We start from the raw sequence: 17,481 nt of genomic DNA, 5'->3' as shown, positions 1-17,481 counted from the left end.
CTGAGAGCGGGAACAAGGTTTAGATGACTTTTCTACAAATAATGTAAAAACATAAAGTTATATTAACAGTATCTGAAGACACTTTATTACAAAATATGAATTTCAACCCCCAACGTTTCGGACAATTTTGAAAATAACTTTTGTCAAAGGCAGTCAAAATAACCTTCACATCTTCCAATGACAGGGACTGTCTGTGCCTATACGGTTTATGGTCTGTGCACTGATCAGAGTATGCATTTGTAGTAGCTGTCATAATTTCCACCTGTGCAGTACATTTATTAGCAAACCTTGATGGATCATCACGAATACAAGCAACGAATAACATCTACTTCACTCTCATTTATTTCAAAACTAGACAGCAGTGGGTTGATCTTTTATCTGCTTTTGCTGTATTTGTTTAGAAACAGAACTGCTTATTTTTAACAATATCACGTGGGGTGGAGTCTTGCAGTCAAAACATCAACAACTGTTCGTGACGTGTACATGTTCTGCCACTGTGAGTGGTGGAGTTGGTGACGCTGAAGCGAAAGGCAATTTGGCGCCCTTTGGGCTAGACGAGTCAGGCGGGATTTTTGGAAGACTGAAACCAAACTACCAGTGTACCCTATATACGGAATTATTGCTTATATGTGTCTTTAATTCGTCTTTAATATCTAGAATTTACTTTGCAGTTACATGTTAACTTCGTTGTAGTTTAGTTACGCGTTTTGGGCAGCTTGCTAGCCGACTATTTCCCAACTAACGTTAGCCATGCCATCCAACAATAGTCGGATATAGCTAGATAGATAGATATTATTTTAAGATATTTATTTCCCTAGACAGACAGTTAGTTATCAAGCTATCAACTTTGCCACACAATGACAGTTCGCGTAGCTTAGAGGTTGTGTCTTCTAGAGGGATCAAGGAGAAGAGCTGGTAAGTTGTGTTCTTTTGTTTTCGCTGACTACCACATTCACCATTGATCTGTCCCTTAACTAGCTATCTATCTACAGTTGCTGCTTTTCAAGTTAACTGACTACTACTAGTTAGTAGGTAAGTTACCTAAGTACTTAACTGAACCAGAATGCACCAACTAGTTAGTCACTGCAACTAAAACCATTTAATTATTTTAGGTCAGTGAAATTATGGCTGGTGTCGTTGCTATGGCATCTGTCATTGAAGATTTTGAAACTCAGGTATGTGCAACCAAATTCCATCTGTCTACACTAGCCTGTGTCAACGCATTGGATTTATTTTTTTCATTGCATAGTTTTAATAATTGAGAGCGTAATCATCTCACCTTGTTTTACAGCCATGCAAGAGATCATGCAAAGATGCCCATGCTCCTCCTGTCAAGATGATCACAAACTACTTTTCCCCTGTGCCCAAGCCCATGGAGAAACCATTCTCCCCACCCAGGTCCAACAACATCATGGATTACTTCAGCCGGAAGACCACACCAGTTAGAGAGAAAGGTAGTACCCCAGAGCAGACTAAGGAGAACCGCCTGGGGCCCCAGCCCTCTGAATCACCAGCCAGCCTAGACAGCCCTGTGAGGCTGCCAGCCAAGCCCCCTCAGAAACAGGGCAGGAAGCCCAGCAAAGTTGCCCGGCAGTTACAGGAGACTGATGCTGATGCAGGTTCCACTGAGACGGAGGAGTGTGTGGTCTTAGAGGGGCCAGGAGACAGTGAGGGGTCAGAGGGCAACGTAGTGAGCAGCAGCTGTGGCTTCCTGGGTAGTGACACAGCTGCCCTGCTGGCCCAGTTCAGTGCTGATGCTGGCATGGCTGGAGACACCTGTGGTAAGATTGACCCTGGCGCGGCATGTCCTGAGAAGGCTCAAAAAGACAATCATCCCAAGGTGGACTCTAAAAAAAGGGCTCCTGCAAAGAAAAAGGAAAGTTGCGACGGTTCTCCTAAAATTCCTAGAAAAGACAAGGTGACTGTCAGTAAGGCTAAAGCCAAGCAGCAGGAGGATAAGGAAACGGGGGAGTATGTGCCCGAGGTCCAGGAGGCTGAGCTCTCTTTGTGTGATGCAAGCTTCGAGGTGAACGTGGGTGAGGCGTCTCAGTTGAACGGGAGCACCGTCACCATCTCCTTTGAGGACTTCCTGCAGACTCGGGGCCAGGGAGAGGAGAAAGTGGGGGAGAAAAGCGGAGTCGACCCGGAGCCAGAAGACACGTTGGATGTACCCAAAGCCAATGAGCTTTGTCCCCTGCAGATATCTCCTCGAACCCTCACCATCCAAGCTGAGGTGCACACCATTTCCCCCGGCCACGAGCCAGTCCTGGTTGCAGAGAAAAAGATGGCCTCCATCTTCTCCAGGGAAAAAGAGGGGAGCCTAGCACCTGTAGTGGTGAAGACCGCTTCCTCTTCTTGTCCCCAGTCTAGACCGGAGCTGCTGCATGCCCCAAAAAGGAAGTCCAACGTGGTCCTGCAGGAGGAGGACCTGGAGCTCAGTGTCGTTGAGTCTGAATCATCCACTCCCAAGTGCAGCCAGACTGAGCGAAAGCAGTTCATGAGTGCTTTCAAGCAGCCAGCCAAGCCCGGCAAGGGTCCTGGGAAGCAGCCTGTGGACAAGGCCTTGGGGGAGGCTGGGGAGGAAGCCGCTGAGGAGGAGAACCACTCTGCTGCCCCAACAGAGGAGCAGCCAGGTAAAAATGCAGCTAAGAAGAAACCGCAGAGACGAGGGAGGAAGAAGGCCTTGGAGCAGGAGTCAGTTCCCTCACCTGCGGCACAAGAAGACCATGTTCCCATGGAGACTGACGATGTGGAGACTGATTCTAAACCCAAAGAGAAGTCCAACACTGAGGCTAAACCTGAAGCAGAACCCACCACCTCCACATCAACAACAGTCAGGAGGTCCCCCAGAGAAGCCCCTTGCAGGCAGACACCTGTTGTTGATCCAGTAACCCCAGTGAGGAAAACAAAAAAAGAAAGAGTGAAAGATGTTGCAGCAGTCACCGAGGACTGCCCGGTCCAGATGTCCACCCCGAAGTCAGACAAGTCCAGACACAGGGTGTTCAGAGCACAGATGGTCTGTCCACCAGACAAGACAGGAAGTCCCATCAGGTGAGGGATGGCCAAGATGTCTTTAAGCATAGTTTTTAATTGTCTCGCTTGTGCATCCTGTTGGTCAGTAACAGAGAGGCAATAGGTTTGGACAAAGATTGACTCGTCCACAATGGAGGCCTGTCCCTAGTCTGGACACTGTTTTAAAGGCAGGACGATACATTACTAGCGACAGTAGTGCTTTAGCTTCATGCTGACTTTGTAATATCTAGTTTGCATTGTATATGTTTGAAAATTAACATTTTGGGCATTTCATTTGTTTTTGCTGTTTCGACTACCTTGGCATAAACTATTATCATTTTATTGTTACCTTGAACCTTCAGGATGAAATTTACCAGAGTCGTCTTCCAAAGCTCTGCATCAAAGTCTGAGGGTGGAAGTGATTTTGAAATCCTCAGTCCCCTAGCTACTAAGGTAATTATAGCCTCTGTTTTTATCATTTGGAATATGAAACGGATGTTTTGAATTAGCAGCTATAATTCAGCACACACTTTCCTTTCACTTGTAGTTTTTCTTCTTAAACCCATTTGAATCCTCTTCATCAGGAATCCAATGCATCCAAAAAGAGAAAAAAGGCAAAGAAGTTGGTGGAGAAAGCCCGGGAGATACAGCAGAGTAAAAAGGCAGCAGCGGATAAGGAGGGTCAGAGGTCTTTACGACGCTCCTCCCGGAGCCAGGTCTCGGTCAAGAAGAGCTACAGTGAAGACGAGGTACACTACAGTCCTAATGACATTTCAGTTAAAGATTGTAGGTTTTTCCTTACTTGGGAGAAAATGTTCTACTCTCGCTCAGTGTGTAGTTGTACTGTACAATTCATGCTCCATTGATAACAATTGTCATATTAGAGATGATGCATGTACTTTTCAATCCACCTGACTCTCTTGTTTTCCTGTCCATTTCTCCAACTGAGACGAAGCACAAGTACAGAAAGGCTTTGTTTCATAGATAACCCGCTAACCCTTTATTTTTGCGAACCACTGTTTGTGCAGGACTCAGTGGTTTGTGTGGAGGATATCCAGGATGGCTCTGCTCTGACTGCCAAGGAGAAGGGCAAAGCTCAGAAACGCAGTCTAAATGATGTATTGGGGAAAAAAGCACCTGCCAGCAAGGAGGCCAATAATCCAGCAGGTACTTTATCACTGTTGTTGACATAAGTCGTAACATGATTATAGAAATCATTATAGAAATCTATAATTTGCTCACCCTGAAGTGTTCTGGCTACAGGATATACACAGGCTGTAGTTATTTTTTAGAAAGAGAATTTTTGACATTACACAATTTATTTTCAACGCCTGTAGGAGAAGGTGAAGTGTATTATTTGTGTAGCGTGACAAGGTGAAAGCCGTACTTAATTTTAAGCCGTACTTAAGCCGTACTTAATTGTTAATTAAGCATTTTATTAAACAATTTAAAGCAATACATTTGTTAAATGTAATTTGGATTTTGTGCACACATACTTGATGAATCTTGTCTTATACGGGCTGAGCACCAATTGCTGTATGATTATGATTTGATTTATGTTTGGTATATGTATGTGTAGAAGGACACTAACTTGAATGGTTTATTTCTTTTTTTTTACCTTCCAAAGTGGCTGCCATGTTCCTTGGGAAAAAAGCACCGAGGACATCAGTCATATCCATCTTTGATGATCGCAGGTAAGCTTATTACAGACCTGTAGCTTATTATCGATAACAGTTTGGTCTATATTCAAACTTTTTGCAGACCTCAACAAGACCTTTGACCTTACACCCATATTGTGCCTCTTACCCCTTATAGCCGTGATGGTTCAGAGAACTCTCAGGATGATGAACAGTTCCGAGCCCGCAGAGAGTTCCTGAAGAGTGGCTTCCCAGAGTCCTTCAAGAAGCAGATAGCCAAAACCGTTGCCACCAATGAGGCCTACGCAGTCTCCTGCTCCTCCTTCCAGCCTGTAGTGCACGTGCTGCAGACGTCACAGGGTGTGTTTTTTCTCCTTGCTAGCTCTGTCCCTTCCGTCCAAGTGTTCTTATTAGTTGTATAATGGGTGCCACACACTGATGTTTAGATTTTTTGAACGGCCATTTTTACGAATGTAAGTCTTAAGCAACTGATAGATAATAAGTGTGCACTGCACTGAGGTTTTTATTAAATAATTTGTGTGCCATAACTGGGATTTGAACTGGAAACCTTAGCCTTTTCAGCGCACTTCCTGTTCAAGTGTTCCCTCTGTGTTCTCCATCTAATTATGTTTTTCTTGGCCCTTTGACAGAGTGTCCTCTCTGGAGTCTACCATGGCCTGTTTCTCCTCGCTTACACTTCCTGAAGGAGCTTCGATGTCTACCATCAAACCAGCTTCCATCCCACGATAGTTCCACTTGCTGTAAGACTGAGCCAGCCTCCAGAGCCCACACTGAAAGGGTATGTTGTAATATTATTTTATACATTTCATATTTCACCGGTAATATTTACTGGTGTAGTTTTGTTTGTTAATCAATCATTTGTTCTGAACAGGGGTCTGGCTGGCGAGAAGATTTCTCTGAGCCCATTCGTAAGCTCCTAATGGGGGAGATCAGTGCATCCAACCCTTCTTTCCCCGTCCAGCGGTTTCTCACACGCTTCCTGAAGAGGCGGACGGACCACCTCCAGGAATGCACAGCTTCAGAGGCAGACCCCAGTACCAAACTCGCCAGCAGTGCCCCAGCATCGACAGAGCCTGTGGGGGGAAAGAGGAAGAGAGGGGGTGAGGGGGCCGTGGGAAAGGTGGCCAAGAAGCAGAGGTCCAGGAGGACGGAGGAGAAGATCATTGTGATCGACGGGGACACCATCTCCCCTGAACCTGAGCCACCCAGGAGGGGAGGGCGAGGGAGGAGGCGCAAGCAACAGGAGAATGAGGAGACGAAAACACCACTCCCCTCCCTAAAGGACCCTGTGCTACTCCTGGAGGACTCGCCACTGGCTAGCAACTCTGTCAAAGATGGTAAGAGGGCAAATAAGAAATGTAGTTCTCTGTAAAACCTCTTATCTTGCCGTAGCTGAAACATGGCCTTTCAGTTAGATTCTTAAATGTGCTTCTTTTTCATAACATTACAAAATAAATTTTTGAATAGCCTTTAGTAACTGCTTTTTTTATTCCACCAGACTCCGTAAAAGAGGATGTGTTGTGGACAGAGAAGTACCAACCACAGCACTCCAATGACGTCATAGGCAACACTGCCTCAGTGAGGAGGCTGCACAGGTAAGGGATTGTGGTGTATCTACTGAATGACTCAACTGAATAGCTCAGTATCTAGGTGTACTAGGCACCCTGCTGGCTCTACACAGGTTTTACAGATATACAGTACATGGCCAAAAGTATGTGGACACCTGCTCGTCAAACATCTCGTTCCAAAATCATGGGCATTAATATGGGCATTAATATGCAGTCGGCATTCCAATTCCTCCCAAAGGTGTTTGATGTTGAAGTCAGGGCTCTGTGCAGGCCACTCAAGTTCTTCCACACCGATCTCAACAAAACATTTCTGTGTGGACCTCGCTTTGTGCACGGGGCATGCTGAAACAGGGAAAGGCTTTCCCCAAACTGTTGCCACAAAGTTGGAAGCACAGAATCGTCTAGAATATCATTGTATGCTGTTAAGATTTCCCTTCACTGGAACTAAGGGGCCTAGCCCAAACCATGAAAACAGCCCCAGACCATTTATTCCTCCTCCACCAAACTTGACAGTTTGCTCTATGCATTCGGGCAGGTAGCGTTGGCATTGTGCATGGTGATCTTAGGCTTGTGTGTGGCTGCTTGGCCATGGAAACCCATTTTCATGAAGCTCCCGACGAACAGTTCTTGTGCTGACGTTGCTTCCAGGGGCAGTTTGGAACTCGGTAGTGAGTGTTGCAACCGAGGACAGACAGATTTTTATGCACTTGTCGTGACGTTGTATTAGTTAATGTGATGACTGCTGCCCATCGAATGATTTAAAGGTTTATAATTGCGTGATTAAATTAATCAAGCCATTATTAACTAACATGGGGCACCATGGGAAAATTAGTTTTATTGCTTGATTAATTTAATCACGCAATTATAAACCTTTAATCATTCGATGGGCAGCAGTCATCACATTAACTAATACAACGTCACGACAAGTGCATAAAAATCTGTCTGTCCTCGGTTGCAACACTCACTACCGAGTTCCAAACTGCCTCTGGAAGCAACGTCAGCACACTGTTACCCAAATTGGGGATTTCAAAGAGAGAGAAAGTACACGAGAGAAACATACATTTGGGTGCACTTGTCAGCTATGCTTATTTTAACCTTGACCTTGCCCCGAACTGCTGCTCTAATGGGTCAGAATATAATGATGTAATTACATGTTGAAGGTCTCCGTAGATTCTCCACGTGGACCGTTTAGGCTTCTCAATGACGCGCTTCTCTGATGCAACTCTCTGGTTGTCCTCACGATGTCAGTGTCCTTTTTGCTTAGTGGTCTGATTCCTCGTCTGAAAGGGTTCTTCTGAGGACAGCCAGCCCTGTAGCTCAGGGCTCACAGTGTAGGAATGAAACAGTGTAGATACGATTCGATGGGGAGTGGAGGTCGAGTGGTCCGGCATGAATTCACCTGCTTAGACATAGCTACTCCTCCGTAGCATGGATAGAATAAGGTTCCTTTGTCTTCAACCTCGTGTTGCGTTTTGAGTTCGTTGACTACTCAGACCTTGCTGCAGCTCGGGTCACTTAGTCTGATATGTTAATTCTTAACTCACATGTCTTATACCCTCGGGTCAGAAATGGGCGTAACCGCATTTAGGGCAATTCTCTGGGCGTACCAAGTTAAAAGGCAAGGTCTAGATTTGACTCAAATCCAATTTTAGACATCACATTTAATCTTTACCAAAACATTCTCTTTGATTTGGACATTTACCACACAACATACAATGTATAAACAACAAGCATATACTAAGAAAACTCTTAAAGTTACAATGTTTTCGTAATAACGTCATCCTTTAACCTTTAATAACAAAACAAAAATCACATTAATTTTCATATTCCATCTATCGTCATTACCACCATTGTGGCTGACGGAAACCATTGTTCCAAAGTTCATTTATTGCATGTTTAATGTTCTGAGGCTGGTTTTCCATAGTGAGAGGACAAAGGAAATTTGTCTGTTGCCTAAGATTTACCATGGGCTTGAGGGGTCATAAAACCCCCACATCTTCATACCCCTAGATCTCTCCTCCTCTGTTAGGGGTGAGAGATAATCTGTAGGGTTGTAGTCTCCTGTAACCTGACCTGATCAGGACAGTCATGACACACTTCAGCACTCGCGGTCCCGTTCTGTGAGCTTGTGTGGCCTACCACTTTGCGGCTTAGCCGTTGTTGCCCCTAGACGTTTCCACTTTACAATAACAGCACTTAGAGTTGACCAGTGCAGCTCTAGCAGGGCAGAAATTTGACAAACTGACTTGTTGGAAAGGTGGCATCCTATGATGCTGCCACGTTGAAAGTCACTGAGCTCTCCAATAAGGCCATTCTACTACTAATGTTTGTTTAGGAAGTTTGCATGGCTGTGTGCTAGATTTTTATACACTTGTCAGCAATGGTGTGGCTGAAATAGCCAAATCACAATTTTTTTTTATGGGTGTCCACATACTTAGTGTATGTAAAAGGTGTGAATCAATGGCTTTATGAGCTTTATTGAAAGCCTGTGTGTTACATGCCATTAGTTCAATTAATCTTTCATGTAATTTTGCATAAACCAATCCGTTTGCAGTTGGCTGAGGGAATGGAAGCTCAGAGCTGACCGGGAAGAGAGGAAGAAACAGAAGGAAAAGAAACAGGAGGATAACAGCAATGGTAAGAGACGGTCACCTTGGGGAACATGGCTGAGCCCTCTATTCTAAGCTTTTGCTCATGTATTTTCAGATGGCACTATGACTGTTTGAGCACCAACACATTTATATAAAAGTAACTATTTTTCAAAGTTACCACAGAGTAAACCTAAAACAGCCTGATGTTCCCCTCTTGGCCACACAGACTCATGGGACACTGAAGACGGGGACTCTCAGGAGGGGGAAGACTTTATGTGTAACACCCTGCTGATCACTGGTCCCACGGGGGTCGGCAAGACCGCTGCCGTCTACGCCTGCGCCCAGGAACTCGGCTTTAAGGTCTGTTCATTCTTCACTCCACTTGCCTAACACAGCGGTCACCAACCTTTTATGCTTTGTGACCCACTGTTCTCTATTAAAAATCCTTGTCTTTTTTTTATCAAGATGTTTCTGCATACAAATTTGAATGCACTCACTTTACACTCTGAATCAGTCAATCAATCAAATGTATTTATAAAGCCCTTTTTACATCAGCTGATGTCACAAAGGGCTTTACAGAAACCCAGCCTAAAACCCCAAACGGCAAGTAATGCAGATGTAGAAGCACGGTGGCTAGGAAAAACAGCAGCACAACCAGGTGGACTGGGGACAGCCAGGAGTCATCAGGCCAGGTAGTCCTGAGGCATAATCCAAGGGCTCAGGACCTCCAGGAGGGAGAGATGGAAAGAGAGAATTTGAGGCAGAGGCAGAGAATCCCAGTGTAGAGAGGGGAGCTGGCCAGGCAGAGACAACAAGGTCGGTCTGGTGCCTTGCCTTTCACCTTCGCACTCCTGGGCCAGACTACACTCAATCCTAGGTCCCACTGAAGAGATGAGTCTTCAATAAAGACCTTAAGGTCGAAACCGAGTCTGTGTCTCACATGGATAGGCAGACTATTCCATAAAAATTGAGCTCTATAGGAGAAAGCCCTACCTCCAGCTCTTTGCTTCGAAATTCTAGGGACAATAAGGAGGCCTGCGTCTTGTGACCGTAGCGTACGTGTAGGTATGCACGGCAGGACCAAATCTGAGAGAGAGGTAGGAGCAAGCCCATGTAATACTTTGTAGGTTAGCAGTAAAACCTTGAAATCAGCCCTTGCCTTAACAGGAAGCCAGTGTAGAGAGGCTAGCACTGGAGGAATATGATCAAATTTGGTGTTCTAGTCAAGATTCTAGCAGCTGTGTTTAGTTTATTTAGTGATTTATCTGGGTAGCTGGCGAGTACTGCTTTGCAGTAGTCTAATCTAGAAGTGACAAATACATGGATTAGCTTTTCTGCATTTTTGGACAAAAAAAGTTTCTGGTTTTTGCAATGTTACGAAGATGGAACAAATCTTTCCTTGAAATAGTATTGATATGTTCGTCAAAAGAGATCAAGGTCCCCAGTAACGCTGAGGTCCTTCAGTTTTATCCAACAGCAGATCTTTGTTTCTTTGGACTGAGAACTAGCGTCTCTGTGTTGTTTGAAAGTAAAACATTTGCCGCCACCCAATTCCTTATGTCTGAAGCACAGGCTTCCAGGGTAGGCAATTTTGGGGCTTCACCATGTTTTATTGAAATGTACAGTTGTGAGTCGTCCTCATAGCAGTGAAAGTTTACGTTGTGTTTCCGAATTACATCATCAAGAGGTAGTGTGTGTGTGTATATATACAGAAAACAATAGTGGTCTTAAAACAGAACCTTGAGGAACACTGAAACTTACAATTGATTTGTCAGAGGACAAACCATCCACAGAGACGAACTGATATCTTTCCGAAAGATAAGATCTTTGCTCCTAGACAAATTAGGGTTTCCAATCTCTCCAAAAGAATGTGGTGATCGATGGTGTCAAAAGCAGCGCTAAGGTCTAGGAGCACGAGGGCCGATGCAGAGCCTTGATTTAAAAGGTCATTTACCACCTTCACGAGTGGTAAATGACCAGACTGATACATTTCATATACATTATTTATCTTCAGGAAGGCAATGAGTTGCTGTGCAACAGCTTTTTCAAAAATGTTTGAGAAGAATGGGAGATTCGATATAGACCAATTTTAGTTTTTTTTTAGTCAAGGTTTGGCTTTTTCAAGAGGCTTTTTTACTGCCACTTTTAGTGAGTTTGGTATACATCCGGCCAGCAGCATACCACCCTGCATACCACTGCTGGCTTGCTTCTGAAGCTAAGCAGGGTTGGTCCTGGTCAGTCCCTGGATGGGAGACCAGATGCTGCTGGAAGGGGTGTTGGAGGGCCAGTAGGAGGCACTCTTTCCTCTGGTCTAAGAAATATCCCAATGCCCCAGGGCAGTGATTGGGGACACTGCCCTGTGTAGGGTGCCGTCTTTCGGATGGGACGTTAAACGGGTGTCTTGACTCTCTGAGGTCATTAAAGATCCCATGGCACTTATCGTAAGAGTAGGGGTGTTAACCCCGGTGTCCTGGCTAAATTCCCAATCTGGCCCTCAAACCATCATGGTCACCTAATAATCCCCAGTTTACAATTGGCTCATTCATCCCCCTCCTCTCCCCTGTAACTATTCCCCAGGTCGTTGCTGCAAATGAGAACGTGTTCTCAGTCAACTTACCTGGTAAAATAACGGTAAAATAAATAAATAAATAAAATAGTGAGCCATTTATTATGTTCAACATAGGAGGGCCAAGCACAGGAAGTAGCGCTTTACTTCTGCACCATCGAGGGCATCTTGACTGGTTGCATCACTGCCTGGTATGGCAACTGCTTAGCCTCCGACTGCAAGGCTCTAAAGAGGGTAGTGCGTACGGCCCAGTACATCACTGGGGCAAAGCTTCCTGCCATCCATGACCTCTATACCAGGCGGTGTCAGAGGATGGCCCTAAGAATTGTTAAAGACTCCAGCCACAATAGTCATAGACTGTTCTCTCTGCTACCACATGGCAAGCGGTATCGGAGCGCCACGGATAGGTTCAAGAGGCTTCTCAACAGCTTCTACCCCCAAGCCATAAGACTCCTGAACATCTAATCAAATGGCTGCCCACCCCCTCTTTTACACCGCTGCTACTCTCTGTTATTATCTATGCATAGTCACTTTAATAACTCTACCTACATGTACATATTACCTCAACTAACCAGTGCCCCTGCACATTGACTCAGTACCGGTACCCCTTGTATATAGTCTCGCTATTGTTATTTTTCTGCTGCTCTTTAATTACTTGTTCCTTTTATTTCTTATTCTTATTTGTATTTTTTTAAACTGCATTGTTGGTTAGGGGCTTGTAAGTAAGCATTTCACTGTAAGGTCTACACCTGTTGTATTTGGCGCAATGATTTGATTTATGTAGTTTAGTTGGAATAGGGTCCAGTATGCAGCTTGAGGGTTTAGAGGTCATGACTATTTTCATGAATGTGTCAGGAGACACAGGATTAAACAACTTGAGTGTCTCCATTTGATCCTAGGTCCTGGCAGTTCTGTGTTGACCTAGGACAATTAAAGTCACCCACAATTAGAATATTATCTGCCATGACTACAAGGTCCGATAGGGCCTCAGTGAGGAACACTGTATACGGCCCAGGAGGCCTGTTAACAGTAGCAATAAAAAGTGATTGAGTAGCAACACCTCCGCCTTTGCGGGATGTGTGGGGGATATGGTCACTAGTGTAACCAGGAGGAGAGGCCTCATTTAACACAGTAAATTCATCAGGCTTGCGACATGTTTCAGTCAGGCCAATCACATCAAGATTATGATCAGTGATTAGTTCATTGACTATGACTGCCTTGGAAGTGTTGTGTCTTTGCTATGCCGGATTAAGTGTTATGACATGCTATTCTATAAAATACTTTCTCCGTAATTTATATTACCTGATTGAGCTAATCATGTAAATGTAATTAGCTAGAGAGGAGGGGCACCACGAAATAATATTTATAGAGCTGTTATCTTCCGAATAAACTCTTAAAGACCTAGTAATATTTTACATCAATAGCAGTCAATATTAATCGTCACCTTATTTCAGTCTCATCTGAAAGTTGTAAATTCTTGGTTATCTTCACGAACCCTGGCTAAGAAGTTGAATCAGCAATACAAAATTGGGTTTAATTATTTATTTACTAAATGCCTAACTAAATCACACAGAATTACATATACACAGAATAAATCATACCTTGATTACAAATTACGTCATAAAGGAAAACGTCCCTAGCGGACAGAACAGATATGACAGCTGGTTACCCAAAGGAAAGTGGGCTGGGTTTGAGTGAAAGAGCGGGAAGACTGAAGAACAAAGGGAGAAGCGATGTCTCTATCGGGCCGAAGGCAGCTACTCTATCGTAAATACAGAATCTTATGCATTCTAAATTACCGCCCATTTGGAAAAGGAAAATGCAATAAATATTTTCTCTGAGTTGCGCTTCATTCATTCATTCATTCATTCATTTAACTAGGCAAAGGAAAGAGTGGTTCTTACTGGTCTTCCAACACCACTTCTAGCAGCATCTGGTTTCCCAACCAGGGACCGACCAGGACCAACCCTGCTTAGCTTTAAAGGCAAGCCAGTAGAGGGATGCAGGGTGGGATTCTGCTGGGTGCCCTCAAATCTTTTAACATCTGTCTTAACTGTCTGTGTAATATATTAGCTATGTATGCTACTTTGAAGGCAGGAAGTCTAATCTGTGTCATCCTTCTCCAGGTGTTTGAGGTGAATGCGTCGTCCCAGCGGAGCGGCCGTCAGATCCTGTCCCAGCTGAGGGAGGCCACCCAGTCCCACCAGGTGGACATCCAGGGGGTCAACGCCCATAAGCCGTGCTACTTCAGTAGCTCCACCGCCAGGCCTGGATCCTCACCACGTAAGTTTAGAAGAAGTTTGCCTTTCTTCTTGCAGCCCAGTGTTTCTTTGAACAAAATTATCTCTTAGGACTGCTTTGATAGAAAGTAGATAGTTTGACACTGATAAAAATCTATAAGAGATAAACGGGTAACAAACCTGAGAACCATCTCTCATTGGCCTAAATCTATGGTATCTTCAGGTTACATGCCAGTTTCATTTTACACTTACATGTTAGTCATTTAGCAGACGCTCTTATCCAGAGCGACTTACAAGAGCAATAAGTGCAGGAACAATTCGAATGAAATGCCTTGCTCAAGGACTCCTAGACAGATTGTTCACCTAGTCGGCTTGGGATTCAAACCAGCGACCTTTCGGTTACTGGCCCAACCGTCTTAACCGCTATGCTACCAGCCGCCAGTGTCTTGAGTTATGTGACCCATAGTATATAAAGTAGGATTTCTAAAGATCCAGGTTGACAGGTGATGATTCTGCTGTCCATCTCCCAGGGAAAGTGTACTCTCCTCGAAGGGTGGTGTCCTCCCCCAGGAAGCCCCCCCAGTCCCCCCGTGGAGCCAAGAGGGGAGGACTGGCCCCCACCTCCCTGGCCAACTTCTTCAAAATGGGCCGACCTGGTCCCACCAACAAGGAACCTGCCAGTGCCAGTCAAGACCAGAAGCAACCAACCGGTTAGAATGAATTACTTGTCCTTCTTCCTCCCTAGCTTGAGGTTTCTGTCAGTCAGGTGTTAAACAGTCTAGGCCCCTAAATTAAACACAGCAGGGAAGCTTTATTCCCTTCAGTTACTATTTTGGATAAACCCTAGTCTAGTCTGCATACAGACGTCAGAACTAAATATCAGTGTTATTCTCTTCCAGCTGTTCCCAAGAAGACCAGTAAAGCCAAGGAGAGGTCCAGTAAGACTGAAGAGCCTCAGAACGGACCAGCAGCAGCAGCCAACACCAAGGACTCCTCCTCCTCCAGTGAAGAGCAGAGCAGGAAGACAGCCACGTCACTCATTCTCTTTGAGGAGGTGGATGTCGTCTTTGATGACGACTCTGGGTTCCTGGCTGCCATCAAAACGTTCATGACCACCACCAAGAGACCGGTGATCCTCACCACCAGTGGTGAGTGGGGGAGCAATCCACATTTCATGGTGGGAAGACTAAGTTGTGGTTCATGGTTGTATGTTTGTACACTGTGTCAAATGAATAGCACAGACCAGAAGGTGACATGCACTGTGAGTTGAACCTGTTTCTCTCTTCTAGATCCCACCTTCAGTACCATGTTTGATGGCTACTTTGAGGAGATCCATTTCAAAACCCCCTCAGTGGTAAGAAAACCAATAAACTACAAACCGATTTTTTTCTTTTGCTGGATGTTTTGTTGTTGTCATGTACTCAAGTAACGTTGAAGGTATATTTTAAGCATGCTTTCTAGTTGCACAGGAAGAATGTTCATTTTATAATAGGAAACTCGTATTGTCGTTTGCGTATGTTAGTGTGTAACTCTTTCATACAGGTGCATGAGTGTGTGTGGTTGTAACACCTCTCTTTCTCCTATACAGGTGAATGTGGGGAGCTACCTGCAGCTGCTGTGCCTGGCTGAGAACATGCGTACGGACGCCCGCGACGTCTCCTCTCTGCTACACCTGAACGGTTGTGACATCCGCCAGAGCCTTCTACACCTGCAGTTCTGGAGCCGCTCCACAGGGGGGCGGAAGCTATTCCGTCCTCTCCCAGACTCAGACCCCATAGGTGAGGACAGAGTAATGTTCACTGAATAACTGTATAAACAACGCTGCCAATTAATACTGATGGTGATAAATGTTGTTTTTATGTTGCATATTCAGCGACACATCTCCAGCCAAAGACAGAGGAAACTGCAGGTGGCTCTGTGGTGAGTGAGGGGGTGACCCCAGCAGGACCCCTGCCCCCCTGTGACACAGGCTGCACAGAGAGCATGCTGGGGCTGCTGAACATGGAGCCAGAGAGGGACATGCAGGATCTGTTCAAGGTTGGTTGTCAAAAGTCCATCTCTTTCCTCCTTGTTGTCTTAAGAGGACACTCAAGACCGGTCTCTTGTGGTATGATCTCTCATAATTACAATCCCTATGTCAAACCACCTTCTCAGAGTCACTTTATTATCTGTAAGTTAGTGTGGAAGTATTGAAGGTTAACCACCATCTATTGTCTCCTCAGAGCCAGTTCACAGTGGAGCCAGGTTGCTGGGAGCTGCTGACCACAAGCAAGAGGAGAGGAATGGACCTGCTCTACTCCAACATGGAGGCCCTGCTTCCCCTACCCACCACACACCTCACTGTCACAACCCACAGGTGGCCACAGGAAGTGAGCAACCGGACACAGGAAGAGTCCAGCGCTGATCCACAGGAAATAGCCACTAGTATGAATAGTATAAAGCCAGAGATTGATCTACCACCTCAGACTGAGGTTGATCCACTGCCCCACTCCAGGCTCCAGCAGGTGGCAGAGGGGTCAGAGACAGACGGGAGCCCGGTGAAGGTATCCTCTAGAATGAAGAAGAAGAAGCAGCTGGGTACCCGAGAGGACCTGGACCCCTTTCACTCAGACTCTGATTCCGACGACGCCTTCCTCTCCCTCCACACTAAACCACCTCCCAACCCCCCTCAGACACAGATGGAAGGGGAGGACAGTCAGGACGATTCTACCAGCAACAAGGTTGAATTAGAATCTGTGAAGGCTAGAGAGGAAGAGGTAAAGGAGAAGGCCCCTGCCCCGGTGAGGATGAGGGTGCCGCTTACCCCGGAGCAGAGGATGAAGAGTGAGCCTGTGTCCCACTGCCTGGGCTCCCTGGCAGAGTTCCTCGACCACATGTCCCTCCTGGACTCCTCCCTTTGCCTCCACACCTCACCTGTAGGTGGCGCCAGACACGCACACAGGACGTTCGGCCTGAGAGCCGAGACTAAAGACGGGATGAATGATGAGCCCAGGGAGGAGTGCCATGGAGGGAGCTGGGTGGAGGGGGAGAGAGCGGGGGAGATCCAGGCTGCTGTGGAGGCTCTGAGCTTCCAGAGGTGCAGGGCCGGGGTGGAGGAGGCGTGGGGTAAAGCTCAGGGTCTAGAGGGGGAACTGGGGAAGGAGGCTGTGAACGAGCTCACACTCCCTGTGGCCCCGCACAGACAGGGCTTCAGACTCACCCAGGACAGCCCCTGTGAACCAAAGTGAGTCGTCTTGTCTGTTTCTCCTTCACTGTATGGCTTCTAATGATCAGTTGGCAGGGTATTGCTTACTATGAAAAGTATTATGAATTTATAATTTATATGTAAAATATTGTATTCATGTATTAATAACTTATTTAATCAGTGAGTATCATTTTAGTATTCAACATCTCAAAGAAAAGTTTAATTTGGTAATAAATTGAACACATTTATGTATTAAGCCCCTTTTACATTAGAAGTTGTCACTAAATGCATTTTAAGGAATCTAACCTATCCTGTTTGCTGCTGTTGTTCCTCCAGGGTTCTCCAGAGGAGGAGGGAGGTGATGGACATTCTACCCAGCCGAGTGGCAGGGACACTGGGTAACAGACCTGCTGCAGCCCTGGACTTCCTTCCCTTCCTACGGACCATATGCCGATCAGAGACGCTCAAGGAGCAGTTCAAGGTTAAACGCAGGTGAGAGGTCAGGGTTATGGATGTGGAAATCAGGATTAGAGTTAAACAGGGTTTTAGGGGGACACCCAGCTCTGAACCACCCCAAATCTGTCTCATTCTGTATAGATTGATACCTAGAGACTAAGCTGCTCTCCATTCAGTATAGATTGATACCTAGAGACTAAGCTGCT

The 17,481-nt window shown here is 45.6% G+C and overlaps 1 protein-coding gene across 2 annotated transcripts; it reads left to right on the top strand.

Moving 5' to 3' along the window:
- Window positions 1-16: 16 nt before the first annotated feature.
- LOC129847184 (ATPase family AAA domain-containing protein 5-like) lies at window positions 17-17,311 on the top strand (the record flags this gene model as incomplete). Of its 2 annotated transcripts, XM_055914993.1 has the most annotated exon segments (22): window positions 17-915; window positions 993-1,032; window positions 1,113-1,175; window positions 1,292-3,051; window positions 3,375-3,465; window positions 3,597-3,761; window positions 4,041-4,179; window positions 4,640-4,706; window positions 4,828-5,009; window positions 5,300-5,448; window positions 5,542-6,007; window positions 6,169-6,265; window positions 8,793-8,875; window positions 9,056-9,189; window positions 13,522-13,678; window positions 14,166-14,345; window positions 14,535-14,783; window positions 14,925-14,989; window positions 15,224-15,413; window positions 15,509-15,672; window positions 15,858-16,858; window positions 17,156-17,311. In XM_055914993.1, coding segments are annotated over 20 exon segments (5,546 nt in total), but the record flags the coding sequence as incomplete, so codon positions are not given.
- Between the last annotated feature and the right edge of the window lie 170 nt (window positions 17,312-17,481).

Source organism: Salvelinus fontinalis, unplaced genomic scaffold (genome assembly GCF_029448725.1).
Source record: "Salvelinus fontinalis isolate EN_2023a unplaced genomic scaffold, ASM2944872v1 scaffold_0752, whole genome shotgun sequence".
Taxonomy (NCBI): Eukaryota; Metazoa; Chordata; class Actinopteri; order Salmoniformes; family Salmonidae; genus Salvelinus; species Salvelinus fontinalis.
This window is presented reverse-complemented; position numbering and strand designations above follow the sequence as displayed.